General features: G+C 39.3%; 1 protein-coding gene across 1 annotated transcript in view; it reads left to right on the top strand.

Moving 5' to 3' along the window:
- Positions 1-1,079: 1,079 nt before the first annotated feature.
- The window catches only part of LOC106898625 (mucin-2-like), a 31,089-nt gene continuing 5,109 nt past the window's right edge, over positions 1,080-27,059 (top strand). Inside the window, exons 1-34 of the mRNA XM_014959936.1 lie at positions 1,080-1,138; positions 1,758-1,813; positions 3,054-3,119; positions 3,494-3,755; positions 4,173-4,287; positions 4,909-4,999; positions 5,815-5,924; positions 6,138-6,354; positions 7,221-7,346; positions 7,790-7,907; positions 8,700-8,838; positions 9,260-9,373; positions 9,909-9,978; positions 10,101-10,238; positions 10,322-10,486; positions 10,937-11,031; positions 11,584-11,710; positions 12,435-12,690; positions 13,478-13,530; positions 13,912-14,012; positions 15,153-15,304; positions 15,737-15,875; positions 15,965-16,069; positions 16,249-16,428; positions 17,648-17,887; positions 18,599-18,755; positions 19,037-19,165; positions 19,529-19,655; positions 20,341-20,384; positions 20,476-20,670; positions 21,835-25,581; positions 25,675-26,007; positions 26,146-26,396; positions 26,861-27,035. Coding sequence (XP_014815422.1) covers positions 1,080-1,138; positions 1,758-1,813; positions 3,054-3,119; positions 3,494-3,755; positions 4,173-4,287; positions 4,909-4,999; positions 5,815-5,924; positions 6,138-6,354; positions 7,221-7,346; positions 7,790-7,907; positions 8,700-8,838; positions 9,260-9,373; positions 9,909-9,978; positions 10,101-10,238; positions 10,322-10,486; positions 10,937-11,031; positions 11,584-11,710; positions 12,435-12,690; positions 13,478-13,530; positions 13,912-14,012; positions 15,153-15,304; positions 15,737-15,875; positions 15,965-16,069; positions 16,249-16,428; positions 17,648-17,887; positions 18,599-18,755; positions 19,037-19,165; positions 19,529-19,655; positions 20,341-20,384; positions 20,476-20,670; positions 21,835-25,581; positions 25,675-26,007; positions 26,146-26,396; positions 26,861-27,035 — 8,452 coding nt within the window. The remainder of the gene's footprint in view (positions 1,139-1,757; positions 1,814-3,053; positions 3,120-3,493; positions 3,756-4,172; positions 4,288-4,908; positions 5,000-5,814; positions 5,925-6,137; positions 6,355-7,220; positions 7,347-7,789; positions 7,908-8,699; positions 8,839-9,259; positions 9,374-9,908; positions 9,979-10,100; positions 10,239-10,321; positions 10,487-10,936; positions 11,032-11,583; positions 11,711-12,434; positions 12,691-13,477; positions 13,531-13,911; positions 14,013-15,152; positions 15,305-15,736; positions 15,876-15,964; positions 16,070-16,248; positions 16,429-17,647; positions 17,888-18,598; positions 18,756-19,036; positions 19,166-19,528; positions 19,656-20,340; positions 20,385-20,475; positions 20,671-21,834; positions 25,582-25,674; positions 26,008-26,145; positions 26,397-26,860; positions 27,036-27,059) is intronic.

Below are 27,059 nucleotides of genomic sequence, written 5' to 3'. Positions count from 1 at the left end.
GACCTGTTGGATTAGAACAAATTCTGGTCTATTAGTAAGACTTATAGAGGCATTTGTCTCACTTCATCAGTATCAGTTTTTCTCATTTGATCAGTATCAATTATAAGAATGCATTTACCTAATGATATTATCTGTGACACTGAAAGACTAACAGGAAATGGAAAAAGGTTAAACTCTGTCCTAAGTTCCTTCTTTGCACATCCCTAGTGATCACACATAAGGTTAAATGAGAAAAGAATTAAAAGCTGCAGACTCTGCAGCAACTTCTAGATATGGTGAGGCTGCTCAGAACCCTCTCCTCCAAAGCCAGGAATCTCTTGGGGACCTCTTTGTGAATAGGGTCTCGAATCCCTTCAGACAGACATCCTTCAGCTCTGGGATCAAGTACTCAATCTGCTTACATGGTCAGCACAGCCATAAGTTATATTAGAAAAATATTAAAATAAAAAAGGTGCTCCTGATCTCATTATTTTTGAGGCAAAAGTAGTTGTCCAGCTGTCATGGAGGTATCTGAGCTGAGGTTCTTAAGTGGAGGAAATGCTCAGCAAAGAATTTAAGCACTTCAGCATTTCCCCCTCTCCCACCACCGTGGCTGCCTCTGCAGTTGGAGATGGGTGTTATGGATCCAGTTCTGACTCTGTGAACCCTTCCCACCTAATGTATAAGGAAAAAGAGGTCTTAATTTAGGACTAAATTACATAGGCAGTTCCTCTTGGACCGAGAAATTCTCCAGACACCTAGAGTGCTCATTCACATAATTCTGATGAAGATTCAGATATTAGTAATTTCATCACCTAAATCCTTTGAGGATTTAGACTTGGCAGATTATAGGTATATGTTAGTCAACATGTTCCAAGCATGGTTATCACATGATAACAGGATTTAGTCCTTCACAAAATGTGTTTGTATCCATGTTTCTTTCACAGGACACGCTTGCCATACTTGAGTCATAAAAGACAAGACCTTAGAGCACCAACCTATGAGCTCAGGGTCAGTCCCTCTCTAGTCATCAGTGTTCAGGTCACTATTTGTCATCTCTCAAAAGTCTTTACCAATACTTTCTCTGGTACTGCTGGGCCATGCATGGAAAGGAATTGAAAACTTATGGAGTTGTGACGGAGAGAAGGAGAACTCATTTGTAAGATAGTTCATGTAGTTGATCCAATAGCTATTTAACTGGAGGTACAAAAATAATCCTTGAAGTAAGGCAGAATAGGACAGTTTTGCTGTAGCAGAGCACCCTAATCATATGGTCGCCTGGTGATGGCCTATTTTTTCCTTCTTTGTCACTGTCCCACTGATTTCAACCCTGTGTCTCAGCTTCAGATGGGGGTAGCAAGAACCCTTGGTTAAATAGACTTCCAGTATGATGCTTAAAGGTTTCCAAAGAGAAGATGTGAATTTGAACCATCTCAGAATGAGAAGAGGGGTAGAACAGGAAACCTGGTTCTTTTGGTTACTTCTCCTGGGTCACTGCTCAGGGACATGCCCTTGTATTATCACTCAGTGGTATCTTCTTGCATCCAGCTCTAAAGTGAATCTGGATCCCTGATTGAGGCTTTAGATTTGCTCCAGAAGAAAAGGCTCTATGCTTAGTCACTAAAGAAACTGACATTACTGAATCAAGCCCTAAGTCTCTTGATTCTTTTAACCAGTTCTTTGCCTTCTCTTATTATTACCTAGCTACTGCACACCAATTTTAATAAATTACTCTCTTACTTTTTGTGAATTCTTCCTGTAATTGTTTCACATATTAGTGAAACAGTGTATCAGCGAGATAAGGGCTATGATCCAGTCATTAGAATCCCTTGTAGTGAGTTTTAAGAGAAATAAAGAAAGTAGATATACATGCAATGTTATTTGGATTTCAAACTCTATGTATTCGTAATAGAAAGTCTCTTTCTATAATTACATTTTACCTTTTTGTGGGGTCTGTTTGATTTTTTCTGATGTGATAAAGGACTTTCCCCTTTGTCTTACAGAGATGTATCTTGGTCCTTTGATCCTATCTAAATGCTTTGCTTTAGAAATTCAATTACAGGGCATGGTACTTAATATGCTTTTTACAATTTCTTCACAGGAGCCCAGACTGAAATCCAACAGGAAATAGGAATTACGTACACAGGGGTTCTTCAGGAAAAGCAAAACAGTACGTTCATCTATACTGTGTATTTCTGTTTGTATTTATTTCCTTCGGCTCTAATACATAATTAAAAAAGCCTAAAAAAACCTCCTTAGCATATTGCTGGTAATGTCAAATAAAGATAAATGTGTATTAATAATCCCCTCTCTATATAAGAATAGTAAGATCTTTATTAGATATCAATTACAAAACGCACACAGTATGGTTATGTTTGAATAGCAGGTAACTAAGAAAACAGATGCGTGTTTGTAGAGGCTGTATGCATATGTGCATGAATATGTATACATAAAATCAAAGTGGAATATAAGTACATTATGTTTGGTTACTTATAAACAAGGAAATGAGACCACTTTGTCAAGCTATGAAGTTAGCAGCTGATCTTAGGAAATCTGATTGATTTTTACCATGTCATGATTTGTGATCATGCTGTACAATGGATTTGTGGTCATTTCTCAGAGTTTTCAGCCCCTTAAAAGAAAAATATTGAATAGAGAGCAAAGGGGATAATTAAAGGGCATAATGAGAAGGCAACGATGTTTTTGTACCAGTAACAGGCTAATTTAGTACAACTTACCCCTTTGTATTGTTCAGCATGTCTGAAGCACTCCAATATGCAGGGCTGTGAATTTCTGCTCTCCTGAAGCAATGCAGAGTTTCATAAAAGAGTCAAAATTAAGAGGTAGAAAATGCAATCATCACAGTTGAAAGCACTTTCTTATGATTTAACTATCATGATTTTGAATTTTAGTATGCACGTTTAACCTGATCTGTGGCCTGTGTAAAACAGAACAAATTTAACATTTTTCACTGGATCCAGCATACTGACTTTCTAGTCCTTTCTAAGTCGATTTTGGGTGCAAATTTTGGTATTGTTATACTAGTTTTTGTTTCCTTTCTTACCTTTTTCTAGCTTCTGCTACAGTTTCATCTAAGGTCAACATCATCCAGCCAATGCTGACAAATCTGGTAATAACACGTAAGTAAAAGAAAATATATTCAATGTTTTCTATTTTAGGGGAATTCAATACAAACAGAGAAAGGTCCTGGTAAAGGAAGTCATGGATTAGTAAGAGGAGAAAGAGGGTGGATAAGAAACATAATGAACTGTTACCTTAGCTGAAATGTGGACAAGTAATAAAGCTATAACCACTTATAGGGGTACATGAGTAACAGATATGAGTGATGAATGAATGCACAGTTTTATAATGGATAGAGGGACAAAAAATAACAAATGAAGGTAAGCAGGTGAAAACTATTCAATGACAAAATCAAGCCTTGGAAAAGTTGATTTTCACCATGTTAAGGCTGGGAATGTTAAGTCATCTTTTTACAGCTATTTTTAATTCACAGCTTCCAATCCTGCTCACAATGGCCGTGTATGCAGTACATGGGGCAACTTCCACTTCAAGACCTTTGATGGAGACATATTCTCCTTCCCTGGACTCTGTAATTATGTTTTTGCATCCCATTGCAACACTCCCTATGAGGATTTCAACATCCAGATTAGGCGCATAGTGGTGGAAAATGCTCCAACAATCAGCCGTATCACAATGAAGCTTGAAGGTGTAGCTGCTGAACTAACAAAGGATGCTGTCATGATCAACAGCAACAGGTAAGTTTATTCATAACACTTGTTTGGTAACCACAGACATTTTATTTTTTTTTTTCAAACTTGTGAAGTAATTTTGTGTATTTGGGGGAAAAAATTATATGTGCTTCAATAAATCTGACAATTTTACCAACATAAGTAGCGAATAAGTTGCTATTAAATCCTTTTACAGTAAGTAAATTCTTCCCTCAAAGATTACCCCAAAAATAAAATTTGGATGAAAAATCCTGAGAGGCTGGATCCAAATTCAGATCCATATTTGATGATGTTGGACCATCATATTTTTTAATCGCTTTTCTTTCCATATACAACTGTATTATTTTAGAATCCCTACTAATGCTGGATACCGCAAGCTATTTTTTTCTCTTTATCAAACATTTGGATCAGAAAATACCCAGCATTCTTTCTGCCTTTTCCCAGAGTTCAACTGCCATACAGCCAATCTGGAATTACAATAGAGAAGAGCAGCATTTATATGAAAGTTGCCAGCAAAATGGGTATTATGTTGATGTGGAATGAAGATGACAGTGTCCTGGTAAGAACTGTTCTTGGACCTGTATACACCTTCAGTGACCAGAGCTAATCTTCAATTAGGCCGGGCCCTATCTGCTTAGGGGCTTACTATTGCCTTCCTAACTCATATTGTTGAGCAATTCCTTCTTAATAAAGATAGGTTTGCATCTAGGTAGCCTTATAGAAAGTTATATGGATTTACTTCTAGTGGATAGCAGACGTCTGCTTAAAATAGGGTGAAAACCCATTTTAATTATATCATTAACATATTGGCAGTGTAATAGGGCCTACTTATTGCTTCAAATACCATTTTCTAGCAGAATTTCAGTCTCTTAGGACTTCATTTTGCTGTGGATTTGATTTTCTTTCTGAAGAGTGGATAGAGAGAAAGAAGCTGAGAGCAATACAGATATTGCAGTGAAAACTTAAGTCTGCATCAATAGCATCAATACTTGGACTCTGCACTGTAAATCAGCTCCAAGCCAAGTCTTCATTCTATCCCCCAGATTTCAATTAGATTGCTAAATAAAATTACACAGATCGGATGAAAAATACAGGCAGCAGTGCAGGTGCTTTCAGTGATCTTGAATATATTTTAGAATGTTTATACTAACTTCTATCAACTTACTCTCCATTGTTTTAGCTGGAATTGAATGAGAAATATGCCAATCAGACATGTGGACTTTGTGGGGACTTCAACGGCTTTCCAATTTACAATGAGTTCTATTCAAATAGTAAGTTTTTTAAATAATAAAAATTGGTTTCTGGAGTCTTCGACATGCTTTTTTTGTATTCTTTTAACTCTAACATCATCAGCATTCCACTTCCCTATCTTGTTAAATGATTACCCAGAAGACATGATTCAATCTCTGTTGACAAATCTGTATTACAGAGATCAGATAATAAGATTTAATACTTTAGGTAGAAGTATAGTACTGGTGCTAATAACTGATTGCGTATTTCTTGTATGCCAGGATTTATTTACCTGATCAGCTAAATCCATAAACGTGACCCAGATTTTTACTAATAACATAGATAAATATAGAAATATATTCAATAAAACAAAAGGTAATTGTATTATCTAGTCAGTGCATTTATTGTTTCAGCTCTGTCTTAAAATTGGCATATCTGCATTTGCCTGCTGAATTGCATAGTCTTTATAAGATCTTATCTTCATCATTCTTTTTCCTAAACCTTGTCTCACAGCACTCTCCATTGTCCAAATCCCTGTCTAGGTTCTTTTCTCTCTTCCCTGCATGGGGTCAACATAATCTGAAAACAGTTCATTATTTTTCTGGTAAAAATCTTAGTTTGCATCTAGATGTAATAGGCTGAGAACTGTTTTCTAATGCTTACTTTTTCCAAGGTGCTGTGCAAGGTAAATTGAGACAGTGTTTTCTATGGACCAGATAATCTTCAAATTTAAAGACATAAGGGAACTAGCTGGGTTAGCCAGTCTTGAGCAGAATTCTTGAGAGGAGAAAAGGATAACAGGCTGATACATTGAACAACTCCCCCCAACTTTCATTATTAAACATCTTTTGTACAGATATTAAGATGACAGCCTTGCAGTTTGGGAATATGCAGAAAATGGATGGCCCAACGGAACACTGTGAAGACGCCACTTCTACCCTGACAGCTAATTGCACTGATAATTTTGTAAGGATATTTTGACTATTCTTTTATTTTTCTTTCAAATTTATCTGTACCATTCTACACCTTCAGATGGGTCAACAGGAAAAACCCTTGGGCAATAGCAACTTAAAGAGGGACATAAGATTCCATCAAAGAATTATTATACAAAGTGACAATGCCAAAAAAATTTGCTTCTTTCTATTTTCTGGAAGCTGTTTAACTTTTTTTTCTCCCAAGGATGACATATGCCAGAAAACATTGACCAGCTCTGCATTTGCTGAGTGTAATGAACTAGTTGATGTTAGAGAGTACATTATGACTTGCCAAGAAGACTTGTGCTACTCTGAGGAGTCTAAAAACGCCTCATGCATCTGTGACACCTTTGCTGAATACTCCCGGCAGTGTGCTCATGCTGGTGGGCATCCTCTGAACTGGAGAACCTCAGTACTGTGCCGTAAGTATCACTGGAGACAGCCTTACTTTATGCTCAATAACTAACAAACAAGCTCTCAAATGATGCTGAGGATGCATGAGAAACCACAGGCCATTCAAGATTCCAAAGGGTTCTGATGTACAAGCTCCAGCATGAAGACTTCAGCAAAAGAGCTAAGGGTTTTAGTGCAAACTAGATTAAACACTATCAAACACTTAGATGGATACTTTGAGAGTCAAACTGTTATTTAATTAAGTGGGACAGTAGAGAAAGCAAATAAAGGAGAAACAATGAGGCATGCTTGCTTGTATTCTTATTTCTCTCATTTCCTCATGGTGGCTACAGCATTTATTCTCCTCTTGCTAGGTAGTGAGGAAATTGCACCACTGTAATCTTCACAGAAATTTGCCCCAAATTGAACACATGCTAGATTATGGGGTTTAGGTGTTAATACTGTCAGCAGCATTTGCTCCAAAACAAAACCTTATGAGGTACTATTTGACCTTCCAATGGTATCTGAAAAATGCAAATATACTAAAAATTTAGGAATTTAAGTCTTACATTTCACTAGCAATACAGGTGTTCATAAGAAGGGTGCCTTCAGTAAAAACACAGAACTTGCTGACTTCTTGGGGTCATTACCTTGCTGCCCCCAGATACCCACTCATTTAGCCAGTTCAGCACCAGACAGTCATAGAAAGAACATCTCAACAGTGAAATATAGATCTAGGTGACTAAATCTGCAATTTTTGAGACCTGGCAGTGAATCTGCAGTTTAGTGTGGCTTTACATCTAGCTTCAAAACTTAAGTGAATATAAATATTTTCATCTACAGTGAACTAGAAATACTTTTGACTGAAAAAATTTCTCCTCCTTTAAAATTTCAGCCAAGAAGTGTCCTTACAACATGCAGTACCAGGAATGCAGCTCCCCCTGTGCTGACACATGCACCAATCCTGAAAGATCTCAGTTTTGTGAAGAACACTGCATGGATGGTTGTTTCTGCCCTCCAGGCAAGTTATTATGTACTCATATCTCTGACCTCAAAGAACAACAGCTTACCTGTAGGATTTGGGTGGGTTCCATGGAGCGTAAGCCTACTGTATTTGCATTTTTCACAGCTGCAAGTGATAAGCATTTGTCATGTCTCAGGTGATAAAAGATATCTGAATTAGTTGCCAATGCAAATGCAGTATTCAGAAAGCAGGAAAGCAGAACAGCAAACAGATCAAGACTAGTCTCTCAACAAGCCACCTGTGCTACAATAATTCCCTGTTTCAAAACAGGTGGATTTTAAGAATACAAAAGTTGAATCCTTCACTGTACAAATTGACATAGTCCTCAGCATAGGTATGTCCATTCACAACAGCTGCAGATCTGCTGTGTAGGATTTGTAACAAACAAAAAAGGTGTATAGCTTCTTTAATCAAGATTTTGTCTATTTTTTTTAATCTAGGGACTGTATTTGATGACATCAACTATTCTGGCTGCATTCCCCAACAGCAGTGCTCCTGTATTTACAATGGCAACACCTACGCTACAGGAACTTCTTTTTCAGAGCAGTGCCGTTCCTGGTAACCTTTGTTACTTTTCTAACTTACTATTTCCTCTCATATATTTAATGAGTGTAATGATTTGTCATATGCAATTGCATCATTGGTAATTGACATGTGTATTTAACTGACCACTACAGTTTGAAAATAACCCTAAGGAACATTCTTCGTTTTATTTAGCAACAGCCTTAACTAGCTTTGCACTCTAACTCAAGGTGATCAAAGCAGGGATTAACAATATTTAGATTTCTCACCAGTCCATTAAAATACTTCCTCTTTATTTTGTTCAAACATTTGGACTTCTCTAAGGGGAATGAAGTTGCAGTCATTTATGTATTTGCAAATATTTATTTTCTCTGGAGAAAGCGAGGGATGATACAATACAATCTTTATTTCACAATTATTAATCCTGTATTTGTGCACTACCACATCACCTTAGAAAAGAGTGCATCAGAGTAGACGTGGGGTTACATTTCTTTTAGTTTCTGATATATTTGTATTGAAAAAAAGCAGAAGAGATTTTAATTTGTCCTTGTGCTTTATGTTAGCTGCAAAAAACAAGTAACTACTCATCCTGTACCTGTTGCTGCAAAGTTCACCTGTTCAAAGAGGGAAAACAATTAAATAAGCAACATGAATGCATACGAGAGTCATTCTTATTACGTATGTTCACAAGGTTTGGAAAGTCTTAAATTTACTGTGTGTCAAACTACAGCTTGAAGGGAAAAGCAGTAGCAAAATAGGTGATGTCACTGTAATTTATTTTACTCTCAACCGCTGTTACTGATTTTAGCTAATGTTATTCTCTTCCAGTACCTGTAATGGAGGCCAGTGGAGCTGCCAAGACATGTCATGCCCAGGAGTATGTTCAGTAGAGGGAGGTTCGCACATTACCACATACGATAAAAAACATTATGATCACCATGGAGACTGTACTTACATCCTTTCTAAGGTGGGAATCAGATATTAATAGGTCATAAAGCCTTATACATTTATAGAAAGAAAAGGTGATCTCAGTCAACACTTCCAAAACTTACCTCTTTTGGTATACAGGCATTAACTTGCCTCTTGCCTAGCCAGATGTTTACTAGAACATATACTGCCATTCAAATGACAATCACCAGTTAACTATTAGGATGTTATGGAACAGTATATGGTGTTTACTGGGTAATTTCCAGTTCTATGATGTAGTAATTTCTGAAGAGCATTGACTTTTTTAAAAACTTGCTTAGTAGTCTACATTCTTCAGTGTGATTAATCCAGCTTTCTTACTGAGTTGCATAATTTTTGCCATGTTATTGTATTACATGGTATTGGAACCTGTAATTCTGTAATTAGCCTTCCATGAAATAACTCCCTGCATTTTTTTTCAGCACTGTAATGATGATGAAACCTTCACCATCCTGGTAGAACTACGCAAATGTGGCCTGACAGACACTGAGACATGCTTAAAGACAGTGACCCTCAACATGAATAAAGGACAAACTGTAAGAATGCAAAATGAACACAGGAAATTACTATTAAAAATATGGGGAGCAAAGTTTCTAGGCCTTAACCAGTCAGGGAACTGAATTTCTCTCTCAAATGGTCAGCATATGTGATAAGTACATATTATTTTTTTATCAGATGAAAAGAAATAGATTTTGTTACGAAAATCAGATCAGGCTCAGTCTTAAATTAGGCATTGTGAAAGTTCATTAAGAAAAATGTTTTACTCACAAAGCAGAAAAAAGCTATTTTCTCAGCCAATTAGATGGAAAAACCATGAGCTTTTAGGTTAGAAACGACAAGTACAACAGTAAGGGCTATAATTCATCACAAAGATGTATTCAAAGAAACCACGATGATGTAATTCCCTAAGCTGTAAACTGTACAAAGTGGAAAGAGGGACGAACTGAAATCACAAAAAACCCTAGATTTTTAATTTAGTAACTTTTAATTAGTATCACTGGAGTCATCACCATTATTATTCTTTGGACTATAGTTATCTTTCACACAGTTGCCTTTTCTTTCTCTTATCAGCTCATCGAGGTGAAACCTGATGGTGGTGTGTTTGTGAACTCGATCTACACCCAGCTGCCCTTCTCAGCAGGTATATTTTTAATTTAACATTCCGTGAACAATAACCTCAGAACCTCATCTCTGCACCTATGTATTTTCTTAAAATATGAAAGACCTCATTCAGAAAGCGATCATCCTGTCTTTCATCTGTAGCTAATTCCACCGTGTTCAGACCATCATCATTCTTCATCATCATGCAGACAAAATTTGGTGTCCACCTTGAAATCCAAATCACACCTATCATGCAAGTATATGTGCGACTGGATCCTATTTTCAAAGACCAGACCTGTGGTAAGTGAATAAATGTAACAACACCTTGCTTAATGTTTTTTGTCTAGTATGAGCAGCCTAAACTTTTCACCGCTTTCAAACAGGTCTCTGTGGAAATTTCAATAATATCCAGACTGATGACTTCATGGCCATAAGTGGAATAATTGAAGGAACAGCAACAGCATTTGCTAATACGTGGAGAACTCAGGCTTCATGCCCTAATATCCAGCGCAGTTTTGAGAACCCTTGTGCACTCAGCATTGATAATGGTGCGTGCTTCTTAGAATTTTTTCTAGGGTTTTTTTGCTTATCCCTCAGGAAAAAACATTTGCATTGGAAAGCAAAGATAAGATAATAAAGACATATACTTGGCAAATGCATACATCTGCAATCAGAAACAAATATTCAAAATGAAGGCACTAAGGATTAGTAACAAAGTAAAGGAACAGTCATAGAAACATAACTGAAGGGAACTAACATCATTGAAAACAGAGGGGATATCTAACCTGAAAACACGGTGTCAGAAGAGTGGGTTGCAGGAGTTATCTTTGGAAATCTTTTATTCACCCCCTTCAGCAAGTCCTCTTCTTTGGTTTCAGAAACGTTAGCCCACAAAAGACGGAAGAAGGAGAGATTTGATGTAATTTCAGAACTGGCTTTTTCTGAGTTATAAAATACAGAGTAATCATGTGTATTTCCATTTTTTGTTCTCTTCACAGAAAAATATGCTCAGCATTGGTGTGGACTACTAACTGACAAGCAAGGACCTTTTGCTGATTGTCACTATGCAGTGAATCCCTCTGTTTACTACACGGTACTTTGTTAGACTCTTTTTCCCTTTAGAAACAATAGAAATAGTATTACAACTAGCCACCAGAAAAGGGCTGTTCCAAACACGTCTTCTTTTGTGTTATACAATGCCTGTATTTTCAATTCCGCACGGCAGCACTTCCTTCTTTCAACATGCGTTTCTGTTTGTGTTGCAACATTACATCCAGGTATGGACACTGGTGAAATGACGTGTTTAGACTGCCTTCTGTGAATAGAGCTTTGTACGCTATTGTGCAGCATATTAGTAAATACGGTTCAGAGGAACATGAAGCTTATACTCTTAAATGTGTAAGAGACTTTAAAACCACCATTTCCCAATAATAACTACAAACACTGACCAAATTTACATTACCTTCATTCTCCTCTGCCAGGAAACTTAGATAAAGACTGGAAATGGATAAAGCTATGTTGGTGTTGTCTATGAGTGAGCATATCTGAAGAATGATTAGTGCATAAGACAAGAGAGATAGCGTTCATTTTTTTTAGATTGACGATATTATCAGTACCAAGATTTTCTTTTTCTCTGCATTCTTAGAACTGCATGTTTGACACATGCAACTGTGAAAATAGTGAGGACTGTCTGTGTGCAGCCCTGTCTTCCTACGTGAGAGCATGTGCTGCAAAAGGAATCCAGCTGAGTGGATGGAGGACTGACGTCTGTTGTAAGTGCTCTTAACTATGCCCTCCCCTAAGAACGCACATCAATAAAACCTGCTGATCAGTGATTATTTTATACTGATTTCTAGACAAATATAGTGAGTGCGAGGTAGGGATTTTGTTAAGTGCACTCCTGGAATTGTCTGCTGTTCCCTTAGAACAAGAGCAAAGATGAATAGATGGCAGACGTAGCTTGCTTAGGAAAGAGACTGCTATTAGGGAAGTGCCTCCACTTGTTTCTGTATGACTTTAAATTTCACTATAGCCTTATGTATCACAAGTTATTGTAGAGAAAAGGTAACATATTAGAATAAGACTACTAATAATACTAACCAGAACACTTGCGGGTCTCTAAAGCTGCATGCTGGGTTCCTTTGACCCAGTATGTCTGTTTTCAGCACACCAGGAGACATTCACAGAAACATCTTGTCCCGTACGTCAAAAAGTTTAGAATTCTTGGCAATGAATGGCAGCAAAAAAGGAGGGTTCTTTCTGAAATTTCATTTGAAAAAATATTTTATTATTTGCATATTTCACTTATTCCACATGTACAGTAGCTTTTCAGGTCTAACTCAGGAAGTACTCAGAAATATATTGATACGAAAGATGCAACATAGGCAGAAGTGTACAGTACTGTTTATATGATATTTCTACTGCATGTGGTTTCTCTTTTCCCACCAGAAATTACCATCTGTAATTAACAAACCTATTTTATTTTTCTCTCTCAAGCAAAATACACCACCACATGTCCCAAATCCCTAAGCTACAGCTATACCATCTCTTCCTGTCAACCCACTTGTCGGTCTCTGAGTGAGCCTGATGTCACATGCAACATTAAGTTTGTCCCAGTCGATGGCTGTACCTGCGTAAATGGAACCTACATGGATGAAAGTGGCAAATGTGTGCCTGCTAATGAATGCCCCTGCTACTATAGAGGATCTCCCATACCATTTGGAGAAGTTGTCCATGAAAATGGGCTTGTATGGTAAGTGAATCTTTTGCAAAACACTCAAGCAATAGCATATGTAGTTTCTCATTAAAATATGCTACATTTAAAATGGTCTCATCCTGCCTTGCCTGAATTTCAGTACAATGCTCTCATTTTTTCAACTATATTTTCAACTTCTAAGAATGATACATATTCCCCTGAGCTGGAAGACAGGGATGGGAAGCAGAATGAAACACCTATAATCCAATAGGAAACAGCGATCTGCTACGCCACGTAGACACACACAGATCTATAGGGCCAGATGGGACCTTCCCAAGGTTCCCAAGGGAGCTGGTCGATCTGGCCCAGTCAGCATGGGTTTAGGAAAGGCAGGTCCTGCTTGACTAACCTGATAGGGAAAGGCTGTGGATGTTGTTTACCTGGAATTTAGTGAAGCTTTTGACATGACTTCCCAGAGCATTCTCCTGGAGAAACTGGCTGCTTATGGCCAGGATGGGCATAGGCTTCACTGTGTTAAAAACGGGCTGGATGGCTGGGCCCAAAGAGTTGGGGTGAATGGAATTAAAACCAGGTGGGAGGCAATCAAAAGCGGTGTTCCCCAGGGCTCGGCGGAATCAACCCATGATTTTTCCTCTTAAGCAGTAATTAGTATCATACGAAAGCCACAACAGAAGTGGTATTGAGGGAAATTCTTTCCTGAGACTGCAAAGAAGCATTCTGGAATTCCTTCACAAATTCTGAAACTTGACAAGAGAGAAGTAGCTCTCAGTTGCAATACAAGGTCTGAGAGGGGAAAAAAAATATGTTTTTCCCTCTCTTACAGCACTTGCATCCAGGGAAGACTGAATTGCATTGGAACACCCAGTCCAACTCCAGGTAAAATGAAGTCTTCCATTTCTCTTTTTCTCTGTGCCAGGTTTTGGACAGAAATAGATAGAATTGATCTTTCTTAATGGATTCTTAAATAATAGAATTGTTTCTCAGTTACAGTGCAACAGTCATCATAAAAGATGGGAGTGAACCTAGATTAATGATAAGAAGTCTTTTTCACAAAGATTTTTTTCTTAAATACTGCAGGGGGGTTTCTGGAAATTCAGTGCTATGAAGTTAATCTATTTAGCAGATTGAATAGGGACAGCAATCCCTACTAACTGAAATATGCACTTTCCAAGGAATTTCTAGATGGTTTTAATGGCTACAGCCGTGGGATAAAACATGTGTGTTTTCTTACTGCTTCCCCTTCTTTCCTTCCTCTAGTTTGTGAATCTCCTATGGTCTACTTCGATTGTGGAAACATCACCGCAGGAATAACTGGAGCAGAATGTCAAAAAAGTTGCCAGACTCTGGATATACAGTGTGTAAGTATGTCATGGCTGGATGAAATGGTGCTTCCAGATTTTGTCTGTGCTTTTGGTGCTAAATTGATCCATCTGTCTGATCTACTCCAAATCTACAACACAGATACTTTGTTCTTGTAGCAAAACCCTAAAACCATGTTATGAAGCATTAGCAATGGGACCTTTAGACCAAAATATAATAAAGTAACATCCCATTTAATTCATAAGATTACTGTCTACCTAACTTCAGCCACTGCAGGTAACAGTAATTAGTAGTGAAAATATCTAGGGGTCAGCTACACATTTTAGTTCTTTAGGAGAAAATAACTGACTACAAACTGGCTAGGAGAAATCATTCTTTCTCATAGCATGATGCATTTGTGAACTTCTTGCACATCTAATTATCACAGACATTAATCACAGAATTTTCATGGTTGGAAGGGACCTTTGAGATCATTGAGTCCAACCACAAAAAAACCCAACCAACCAACCAACCAAAAAAAAAAAACCACCACCACAAACAAACACAAACCAACAATCTCGGGCACTAGAGCATGCCCTGAAGTGCCACGTCTACACATTTCTTAAATACCTCCAGGGATGGTGACTCCACCACCTCCCTGGGCAGGCTGTTCCAGTGTCTGACCAGTCTCTTAGTAAAGTAATTCTTCCTAATATCTAATCTAAACCTCCCCATATTACTTCACATAGGTGCAAGGTAGTCACATGCCATTTCATTAATAAGATGAATAAGCACCATATGAGATAAACAGATTTCAGTGAAACTCAACCAAACTGAAAAAAAAATTTACTTATTTTCTTTTTAAAGCTCCATTCAACCACAAATCAACCACTACAAAGTGCAAGGGTTCTTCACCTAACACAGAGCAAGACTTAAGATTAATGTATTTCAAATTTCACAGGCTCCAGCACAGCAATCAGAATTCACATACATAAAACATTTAACAGATTTATATTCTATTAAATCAATGGCTAATAACTTTCTTTTTATTCCATTGTCCTATAAGTACTTCATAGTCTTCTCCCATTTAAGCTGGGCAGAAATAAGACCATATAAAGACATTTTATGATAATTTAAACTTCCTTTTTCTATTGTGATTATTTCATCATGAAATTGTATCTTCCTCTTGACTTTTCCAGTATAGCACACAATGTACATCTGGTTGCGTATGCCCAGCTGGGCTTGTGTTGGATGGGAATGGTGGCTGTATTCCTGAAGAGGAATGCCCGTGTATTCACAATGAAGTCATTTATCAGCCTGGGGAAAAGATCAACGTTGACTGTAACACCTGGTAAACATTTTCTTGGAAGCAGTGTTCCTGGTTTCATCATTTGCTTTTCCAAAGATCTTAAATAGTACAGCAGTGAGGAAAGACTTTTATTGCACCTTTCATCAGTTGATGGGTCTTTTAGTTTTGAATGAAATAGTATGAGCAGGTTTCCTTCTGATTTAGGCAGATGGCCAAAGCACAGAATGGGAGGAAAACTTTGGGACTACAGCATTCATTAAGTATTATCCTGTTTTGCAGTTAATGCACTCGGAGTAGCAGAACATAATTTTGTTATCATTCTTTACATGAAAAACATAAAAGACTATTTTAACTCCAAAATCAGTATAATATTTAGCAGGGATGAGTTGCCAAACAAATACTGAGTTGTTGGGATATTGTCTACATGAAACAGTGAGTTGTTTTATTATTAAAATGTTTTATTCTTATTCCTAGTGTATGCAAGAATAGGAAGTGGGAATGCACGGAAGAGGAATGTCTGGGCACTTGTGCTATTTATGGAGATGGTCATTATAATACCTTTGATGACAAGAGGTTCAGTTTCAACGGAAACTGTGAATATACACTAGTCCAGGTACTGGGAATTAGCAATAGTAAATGAGACATCACCTTAGTCGTGTCTACAAAAATAAAGTATATTTTTAAATGTTATTTTCTACCCAGGACCACTGTGGGACAGTCAATGGGACATTCAGGGTTGTCACTGAAAATATTCCCTGTGGCAACACTGGGACAACTTGCTCAAAATCTATCAAAGTTTTCTTAGAGGTAAGAAGATTTTGCATATAGAGCAGTTTTGTTCTGTATCTGTTCAGGGCTTGGGAGAATGGATTATTTGTTTTCATTACACGAACTGGTCATAGCACTCTTAAAAGCAGAAGAAGATGTTTAAGAGCACAGCTTCAGTTATTGATTTAATTTCTAATCACCTTTTCCTCCTGTTTCAGAGCTATGAACTGATACTTGGTGAGGAGCATGTCAGTGTTGTAAAGAGAGGACAAAATGATGAGGTGCCATACACACTCCGCTATATGGGTATGTACATAGTAATTGAAACCACGAGCGGACTGATCCTCATGTGGGACAAGAAAACCAGCATCTTCATCAAGCTCAGCCCTGATTTTAAGGTATGAAACTAGCAGTTAAATGGCAATTTACAGTCCAGACTTGCACTGGGTGTGAATTTTGTTGAGACCCTGCCAAGATCCCAAACAGGTGATGTCTCTAGCATTCCTGCAGGACATCCCATATTGGTTTTCATTCCTCTGGTGCCTCTGGAAGCTCTGAAGGCAGCTTTCAGTGCCTATTTGGCCTCACAAAACTTGAGCTGGCAAAACACTATTTTGGACTTTGTTAAAAATACTCACTGAACCTTGGTAAAGGTTACCAGACCTTAATAAAATTACATAGCTACATAGAGAGATCAATAGAGTAGTCTTGAACTTGAAAGTAATCCTTTGTTTCCGGCTCTCAACGTACAAATTAAATTATCATCCTTCAATAACAGGGAAGTGAAATATTATGAGTGAAACCCTTTTGTAAAATGCTAATATGTATTTTTCAAGTATATATCTATACAGGTGATAAGGAAAATGCATTCCTGTTCTCATATTCCTTCTCCTAGTTTATGATATATAAATACTAAAAACTGTAGTAAATGAGGAATTTGCTACCTTATTGTATACAGCAGTGACTTATCAATTGGGTATATAAATTTAGTGTAATTTAGAACTAGATATACAAATTTATTTCAGTGTCATGGAGTCTTTGGCTTCCTCACCCACTGGCACTTTATAAAAATAATAGTAATATGGAAAGTATGCACCTTAGGTTCATAGAGAAAGCATAGCATCTATTGTAGCCTATCACCGTTTTACAGACCATAAACTTAGAATGAGGAATATTTCTGCATATGCAAAAAAATTACATTTTTTTCACATGTGTGAGCAGTCATCAGTAAAGACGTGAGTAGACTATGTGGCTGGACTGGTAGTATTTATTACAGCTTTGTAAGGCTTGTTTTCATATGTACGTATATTGTATAAAACAAGGCTTAAATGAAAAGCTTAGCTGGCTAACTGTGAGTCCTCATTTCATTGTTAAAGACATACCTCAAAGAAAGTTACAATGACAAAGATGGTTTTCTTGTTCAGATTTAAAAGAAGAAAGGTCAACAGCAGTATCCTTCTAGCTATAGTGGTCATGTTCTGTTGCTGAGGAAACAAAGGATGAAGATGTTTGAGGAATGTTAGAACGGAATGGCACCATTTCAAGCATTCTTTTAGTCTTAGATGTTGCTTCAAGTTTTCTCATATTCATTATTTTTTTACTTACTTCCTTTTTCAGGGCCAGATCTGTGGCCTCTGTGGAAATTATGATGGCAACGGCATCAATGACTTTACTACAAGAAGTCAGTCTGTGGTACAGAATGTCCTAGAGTTTGGAAACAGCTGGAAAGTATCCTCTACATGTCCTGATGCTTATAGCATAAAGGACCCATGTTCTACCAACCCTTATCGAAAGTCCTGGTCAGAGAAGCAGTGTAGCATCATCAACAGCAACGTCTTCGCTGCCTGTCACTCTCAGGTATTACCAGGGCAGAAATTTACTGTGTGAAGACTAGGTCTGTGTATTATTGAAACTGCTATCTTAGTACATTTTAACGTGGTTGCCTAATTCATTAGCATGTTTCACTTTGAGCTGTGTCAGGAAAACTTCAATCTGAATTCCACTCAACAGGACAGATTTATACTCCCTACCCATAAGAAATAAAAGGACATTTAGTTCATAGGAAGTACTGATGTATTACAAAAGAATAATGATTTTGTAATTACTATATATTTTTTTGTATTGTAACTTGACTGAAAATTCTCATATACTATGTACAGAGCACAAGCTCAATGAAATAATAACGTAGTAATGAAGTATCATCATAGCTTTTGTCTGACACTAAGTACATACCAAACAATGCAGAGTAACTGTGCTCTTCCCATTACCTTAGTTCTCGCCACTGGCACAGACCTTCAAGTGCAGTTGCCTAACATTGCTTGGAAACACAAATCTGATTTTCCACTAGGACACAAGTCTGGGTGTCTAAAAATCTGTCAATATGTGACTTGAATGTATCACTTCGCATCATCTCTGTTTTTTAATACTATACACAAACAAAAGAAAAAGAAATTCCTGATGTAGGCTTTTCTTCTGAGATATTAGCATTTTAAGAAAAATTACCCTAGCAAAGCTGAGAAAAAAATTAGAAGGCAGGATGTAAAGTATTAAATTTCTTTTAAATAACAGGTTGAACCAGCAAAATATTATGAAGCATGCGTGACAGATGCTTGTGCATGTGACACTGGAGGAGACTGTGATTGCTTTTGTACAGCAGTAGCTGCCTATGCTCAAGCATGTAGTGAAGTTGGTGTCTGCATAGCCTGGAGAACCCCATCAATCTGTCGTGAGTTTTATGTCATAAACACTTCTTCTGAGAGTGTAGTTAAATGTACAATGCCTTGCTGATGTCCTTGAATTCACACTCTAGGTATAATATGTATGTGCATTATAATCTCACTGTGTAAACTCTTCTCTTTAAGCTGTTTTGATGGTCACACAATTTCACCAATTCATTCACTGTTTTCGAGACTGTTCAAGAAGCATTGCAGGGATATGATGAACAGACATGAGTCAATAAAGCTCTTTTTTTTCCCTGAACACGTCCATATTTCTGTTTCTCCTTAGCACTGTTCTGTGATTACTACAACCAACAAGGGGAATGTGAATGGCACTATAAACCTTGTGGAGCCTCCTGTATGAAGACCTGTAGGAACCCAAGTGGAAAATGCCTCCATAACTTGCCAGGTTTAGAAGGTAAAAAAAGCTGCAAGTACCTTTAAGTTGGTACATTTTATTATTTTTTAATGCTTTTAATGGAGTGTATTTCCCCTATCGGTTGCATTTGCACTATTCAATTTTCTTCAACATCATTATATCCACACAAGTGGAGGCAGAGTATGGAAACTGGAGTTAAAAACATCTCTAGTTCTTGTGGGTGGGTGCTTCTGATGCTAGTATTCTGCATTACTTCCTAGAATTATTGGAAAAATTTAAGTAGTAAAAGTTACGACTATTAAAAACAAGACCTACAAAAACATTCTGCCCAAATAAAACTTTCACTGGCTGTCCCTCATTCTCACCTTTTCTACCTTTTCTATGCCCTTCTTCTCCCTTCAGGATGCTACCCTAACTGCCCACCAGACAAGCCATATTTTCATGAGGATCAGATGAAATGTGTCAGTCTCTGTGACTGTTACGATAATGAAGACGGAAAGATATACAAACGAGATGAATGTAACTTATGGTAAGACTTAACATACCAGTCTAACTGGGTACAAGAAAACATGATAAAAACAGCAGTGGGAAATTGCATGTCCCTGTTACATGACAGGGCTAGTTTACGCTGCCTGTGTAAAAACAATGCCTTACTATCTAATGCCTTTTTTTTTTACTACATTAGTAGTAAGAAGTTCTTATGGTTGTAAATCCTCAGCATAAAGATACAAGAAGAACAGCAAGTCCTTTATCACCAGGCTTTCTCTATTTCCCATTCCTATGGCAGGAAAAATATTGTTCCAGGATTATAAATATCTAATAGAGGTCTACTTCCAAGGATTTTATTACATTCTTACACTTCTTGTAGTATTTATCTTGTAGTATTTAAACTCTTTCTGTTTGAAGCCTACTTTTTAGTACAAAACGGTTGCAAATGCAAGGAAAGTAATAACAGGAAAGGAGGAAAGTCTTCCTTAAGACTTCTACCTGTAGCTTTGCATAATATTTAGCTTCACTACTATTTTGTAAGTTTGGGATTAATATGAGAAAGATTTTGGAAAACAATGGCAAAAAGAAGCCAACATGAACTGGACATTCAAGGAATAAACACAAAAAAAGTGCCCTGTCTTTTGATGTTACTATCTGGCAGAAGGATGACTAATTAAATTACCTCATAATAAAAAAGATGTGTTTTCTAATGTTTTTTATTGCAGTGAATGTACATCAGAAGGTTTGCAGTGCAAGTTCGATGATACAGGTAAGACAGCTAAGAAGAATACTTAACAAAATGAAACACTGGATATTATCTTTTCATAGATGCCTGACAATAAACTACTTCTGAATTACAGCATGCCACTGCATTTATGAAGGGAACAGCTATAAATATGGTGAACTCATCTACAACACCACAGATGGAACTGGATGGTGTTTCAGTGCAACATGTGATGTCAACGGAACAATAAACAGAAATATCTTTAAATGTGGCATCTCTACAACACCACCATTTACATTTTCTACAAGTCAGCCCACAACTACTGCTTCAGGTAGGAATGAATAATCTTTAAAAAAACTGAACAATCTCTGGAAGGGCCTGAAAATTGCCTGAAAGGAGGGGGCTTTTCATCAGTTAATGGCATATAATTTTACTTTAAACTGTTGACTTTGCTGGAGCCACCAACTCATCTGGCAGCTTCTGTTGCTAAAGGAGACCATAATCAAGAATGTAGAAATGAATACACGTTTCTTAAAATCTCACTTTGTTTCACCAAGGTTTCAACATGATTTTTCCAGGGGAAAAAAAATAATAGAGCTTATTAATCATTGCACCCTCGGTTTTAGAACATCATCAGAAAACACAGAAGACAATTACCAATCTTTGGAACCTGTCCTGATTGTATTTAGTTACCAAATCAACAGTTTCCTTCTACTCCTGGAGTACATTTCTACATTACTTCTGCAGTCATTATAATGACTATATAATTCTGAAAAATTGTGAGAAACATTTCCACAAAATTCTACAATACTACATAAATACTACAATACTAAACATTTAAGTTTTCCATTAACTAACATTCATATGCAGAAAGTGGTATATATTCCACATGCTTATCTCCATAATGCTAAGAATATGAAAATAAATCTTATTAAATAAGTAGAAAATACTTATTAGATTATATATTTCATATATATTGTATATGTGTATTCTATATTATAATGTATTTTATATAAAATACATATATGTTAAATGTATTTTTTCTATTTTCTATTTATAAATTTATTACATGTCACAATATTAAAATAAGTAGAAAAGTCATTAACCTGTAAATATATTTTAAAGCCTGTGTGGTTATGCAGTTAAGTTTAAATAAGTACAGAGATAATACCAAGGAGAATTAAAACCTCTGCTTACTTACACTATAGCAACCATGAGATCATATTTTCCTATGTATTGACATCCTACATGGAGGATATCATATTAGCTATATTTAACTATAGTTTTTAAACAAATTTCACATAAAATACCATTAGAAAAATAATACTTTGGGATGAAATTCAAGACTGTCAAGCAAATTCATTAAAATTAAAATACGACTTTAACATATATAATATTACATAGAACATTAAAATGTATGGAAGATCAATAAGTTTTAATGGCACCTTCCTTAATAAGAACAGATAAGACTTATATTGCCTCCTTTTACTTGCAGAAATGGCAACCACAACACCAGTAACAACTGTATGTGTGAAGAATGTATGTGCATGGTCAGAATGGTACGATTCCACACAGCCTGAAAACAATGAGGACAGTGGAGATTATGAAACATTTGAAAAACTCAGAGATGAAGGATACAGTGTGTGTGAAAACCCTAACGCTGTTCAATGCAGATCCAAAGAACACCCAGACACAGAAATAAACAATCTTAACCAAACGGTAGAATGTAGTCAAAGCACAGGACTAATATGCAATAACAAAGACCAACAATCTAAGTACTGCTATAATTATGAAATCAGAATATCATGCTGCAGCTACATACCATGTTCAGAAATAGAAACTACAACACCAAGAACCACAGAAGAATTCACGACGACTGCTGTAAAACCAACGCCATATACATTACAGACAAGGATAAAACCAACAACACAAAAACAAGAAACGGAAGCGCAAAAAACAGAAATACCTACACTGTCACCAAGAGACAGAGAAAGCACAACAGGTTATCAGACCAAGTCAACTCCAGCAGAAATCACCTCTGTGGCAACGCAGACATCAGCATCACCAAGTACTGCCTCAACCCTCACAGAGTCAGCGATGTCAACAACCACAGTCAGCACAGTTATCATCAGGACAAGACCTCTGCCAACAGAAGGTACAACCATCAACACACCCACACCAACAGTGCCCACCTCAGCCAGTGCCACCACCACCACCTCCAGGACGACAACAGGAAGCACCACAACGTCCACAGCCACATCTGCTCCAGTAGAAACCTCCACGGTAGCAACACAGCTTCCTACGTCAACCCCTACAGCCACCACTACCCCTGAATCAAAACTAAGAACCACCACTGGCACCACTGCAATCCCCAGTACCACTGTCCCACCATCACAAGGCACGACGACCATCATCACTACCACCAGCAGCACCAGCACCACAAAGACCTCTCCGTCAACTCCACCAGGCACAACCATCATAATACCCACCACACCCACACCAACAGTGTCCACCTCAGCCAGTAGCACCACCACTACATCTAGAACCACTGCAGAAAGCACCACAATGTCCACAGGCACATCGGGTCCAGCAGAAACCTCCACGGTGGCAACACAGCCTCCTACATCAACCACTACGGCATCCACTACCCCCGAATCAAAACTAAGAACCACTGCTGGCACCACTGCAATACCCAGTACCGCTGTCCCACCATCACAAGGCACGACCATCATCGCTACCACCAGCAGCACCAGCACCACAAAGACCTCTCCCCGTCTGACAGAAGGCACAACCATCATCACATCCACAGCACCTGTGCCCACCGCAGAAACCACCACGACTGCCATCACCTCCAAGACCACAAACGGGTGCCAGCAGCGCTGCGCCTGGACACAGTGGTTTAACCTGGACTCCCCTAGCTCTGGTAGCGAAAATGGAGACATAGAGACATTTGCAAAAATAAGAGCTGCTGGGTATGCACTGTGCGACAAGCCACAAGATATCGAGTGCCGTGCTAAAGATTACCCTGATAGGAGTCTGGACAAACTGGGACAGAAATTTGAGTGCAGCCTTGACGCCGGTCTTGTGTGCAGAAATAAAGATCAGATCACAAAGTATCCCTTTTGCTTTGACTATGAGATCAAGGTGCTGTGCTGTGACTGTCAGACAACATCAGCACCAACAACAACCACTGCAGGCTACACACCCAGAGAAACCTCCACTGTGGGAAACGAAACTCCAGCAGCAGGAACTTCTGCCTCCACCCTCACCCAGCCAGCAACAGTAACCACCGCTGGCACCACAGTTATCCTCAGCACCGCTGCCCCAACAACAAAAGGCACAACCATCATCACGACCACCAGCAGCACCAGCACCACAAAGACCTCTCCTCCACCACCACCACCAGGCACAACCATCATAATACCCACCACAGCCACACCAACAGTGCCCACCTCAGCCAGTAGCACTGCCACCACCTCCAGAACCACTGCAGAAAGCACCACAACATCCACAGCCACATCTGCTCCAGTAGAAACCTCCACGGTGGCAACACAGCCTCCTACATCAACCACTACGGCATCCACTACCCCCGAATCAAAACTAAGAACCACCGCTGGCACCACTGCAATCCCCAGTACCACCGCCCCACCATCACAAGGCACGACCATCATCACAACCACCAGCAGCACCAGCACCACAAAGACCTCTCCTCCACCACCACCACCAGGCACAACCATCATAATACCCACCACAGCCACACCAACAGTGCCCACCTCAGCCAGTAGCACTGCCACCACCTCCAGAACCACTGCAGAAAGCACCACAACATCCACAGCCACATCTGCTCCAGTAGAAACCTCCACGGTGGCAACACAGCCTCCTACATCAACCACTACGGCATCCACTACCCCCGAATCAAAACTAAGAACCACCGCTGGCACCACTGCAATCCCCAGTACCACCGCCCCACCATCACAAGGCACGACCATCATCACAACCACCAGCAGCACCAGCACCACAAAGACCTCTCCTCCACCACCACCACCAGGCACAACCATCATAATACCCACCACAGCCACACCAACAGTGCCCACCTCAGCCAGTAGCACTGCCACCACCTCCAGAACCACTGCAGAAAGCACCACAACATCCACAGCCACATCTGCTCCAGTAGAAACCTCCACGGTGGCAACACAGCCTCCTACATCAACCACTACGGCATCCACTACCCCCGAATCAAAACTAAGAACCACCGCTGGCACCACTGCAATCCCCAGTACCACCGCCCCACCATCACAAGGCACGACCATCATCACAACCACCAGCAGCACCAGCACCACAAAGACCTCTCCTCCACCACCACCACCAGGCACAACCATCATAATACCCACCACAGCCACACCAACAGTGCCCACCTCAGCCAGTAGCACTGCCACCACCTCCAGAACCACTGCAGAAAGCACCACAACATCCACAGCCACATCTGCTCCAGTAGAAACCTCCACGGTGGCAACACAGCCTCCTACATCAACCACTACGGCATCCACTACCCCCGAATCAAAACTAAGAACCACCGCTGGCACCACTGCAATCCCCAGTACCACCGCCCCACCATCACAAGGCACGACCATCATCACAACCACCAGCAGCACCAGCACCACAAAGACCTCTCCTCCACCACCACCACCAGGCACAACCATCATAATACCCACCACAGCCACACCAACAGTGCCCACCTCAGCCAGTAGCACTGCCACCACCTCCAGAACCACTGCAGAAAGCACCACAACATCCACAGCCACATCTGCTCCAGTAGAAACCTCCACGGTGGCAACACAGCCTCCTACATCAACCACTACGGCATCCACTACCCCCGAATCAAAAATAAGAACCACTGCTGGCACCACTGCAATACCTGGCACCACTGCAATCCCCGGTACTACTACTCTACCAACCCAAGGTACAACCATCATTACTGAGACAAGCAGAGCCAGCACCTCCAGCACCTCTCCAGCTCCAATACAAGGAACAACCATCATCACACCCACACCAACCACAGCGCCCAGCTCAGCCAGTAGCACCACCTCCAGAAACACTGCAGAAACCACCAAAATGTCCACGGCTACTTCTGCTCCAGAAGAAACTTCCACGGTGGCAACACAGCCTCCTACATCAACCACTATGGCATCCACTACCCCCGAATCAAAACTAAGATCCACCGCTGGCACCACTGCAATCCCCAGTACCACCGCCCCACCATCACAAGGCACGACCATCATCACAACCACCAGCAGCACCAGCACCACAAAGACCTCTCCTCCACCACCACCACCAGGCACAACCATTATCACAACCACCACAGCCACACCAACAGTGCCCACCTCAGCCAGTAGCACTGCCACCACCTCCAGAACCACTGCAGAAAGCACCACAACATCCACAGCCACATCTGCTCCAGTAGAAACCTCCACGGTGGTAACACAGCCTCCTACATCAACCACTACGGCATCCACTACCCCCGAATCAAAAATAAGAACCACCGCTGGCACCACTGCAACCTTCATCTCTTCTCCAAGCACTCGTGTAATACCAGAAACAAGTACATATGTTACACCGAGCAGAACAACTCCATGTTTTTGTCACGTGTTTGGCAATTTGTTTTCTCCTGGTAAGTGTCTTATTTTTATAAGCAGTATAAGCTTTTTATAAATCAATACACTTTATATTTTAACAATATTTTCTTGGTTTTTTTTTCCTGAGGTATTTTCATTGGTCCTTTAATTTCTCCTCCCATTTTCCTTTTTAGGTGAAGTTGTATATAACAGAACAGATAGTGCTGGCTGCAATTTTTATGCACTTTGCAGCAAGGAATGCGAAATTGACCCTTTCCAGGGACCCTGTCCTTCGACAACTCCTTTCACTCCAGTTGCCTTAGAAACTACAACAGAAGCCGCCTCATCCCCAGAACATGTATTTTCTTCTGTCTCTCCAACCACAGCGACATCTCTCACAACTTCAGTAGAAAGGAACTGTACTGATGTCAATCCTCCACGAAAGGTGGTTCTGCTTGCTATTTTCTAATATATCACCACTGCAAAACCAGTCCAATTTCTGTCCTCTGATAGGCAATTCAAATCAACTCGTATGTATTTCAATAACAAAACCAGTCATGTTACAAATGATCTGAGAACACACAACTCTTCTACCTGGCATTACCAGGTTTTTAAGTAATGTGGAGATGGAAGAGCATACTAATAGCGTGGGAGAGACTTTTTTTAATATGAGACATTTAGATATCACAGAAATAAGTAGACTAGCTAGGAAAGTGTTAAAATCCCATTCTTTCTACACAGAAGAAAATTCTGTAATTGTTCTCAGATTGTGTGCTATTGAGGCTTGAAGTCATATGCGAAGAAAACTCTAATCTGAACTCCCTACCTACTTTGAGAGCCTATCTCAAGTTGAAACAGAACAACTAGGGTGAGAGAGCACTTAAAAATAAATCATTTGTGTGTTTTCAGCCTGGAGAGAACTGGATAAGTGAATGCCAGAAGTGTGTCTGTGACCCTCTCACTGCTACCGTACAATGCCAGCCGCTCCAATGCCAAACAGTTCAGAAACCAGTTTGTGACCTAGGATTTATTTCCATGCCTGTACTACCACCGAAAGATCCATGTTGTCCTGAATTTGAATGCCGTGCGTATTAAAAATACCTATATA

This window comes from Calidris pugnax, unplaced genomic scaffold (assembly GCF_001431845.1).
Source record: "Calidris pugnax isolate Ruff unplaced genomic scaffold, ASM143184v1 scaffold435, whole genome shotgun sequence".
In the NCBI taxonomy this organism is placed as follows: domain Eukaryota; kingdom Metazoa; phylum Chordata; class Aves; order Charadriiformes; family Scolopacidae; genus Calidris; species Calidris pugnax.
The sequence above is the reverse complement of the archived record's forward strand: the minus strand, read 5'-3'. Positions and strand labels throughout refer to the sequence as shown.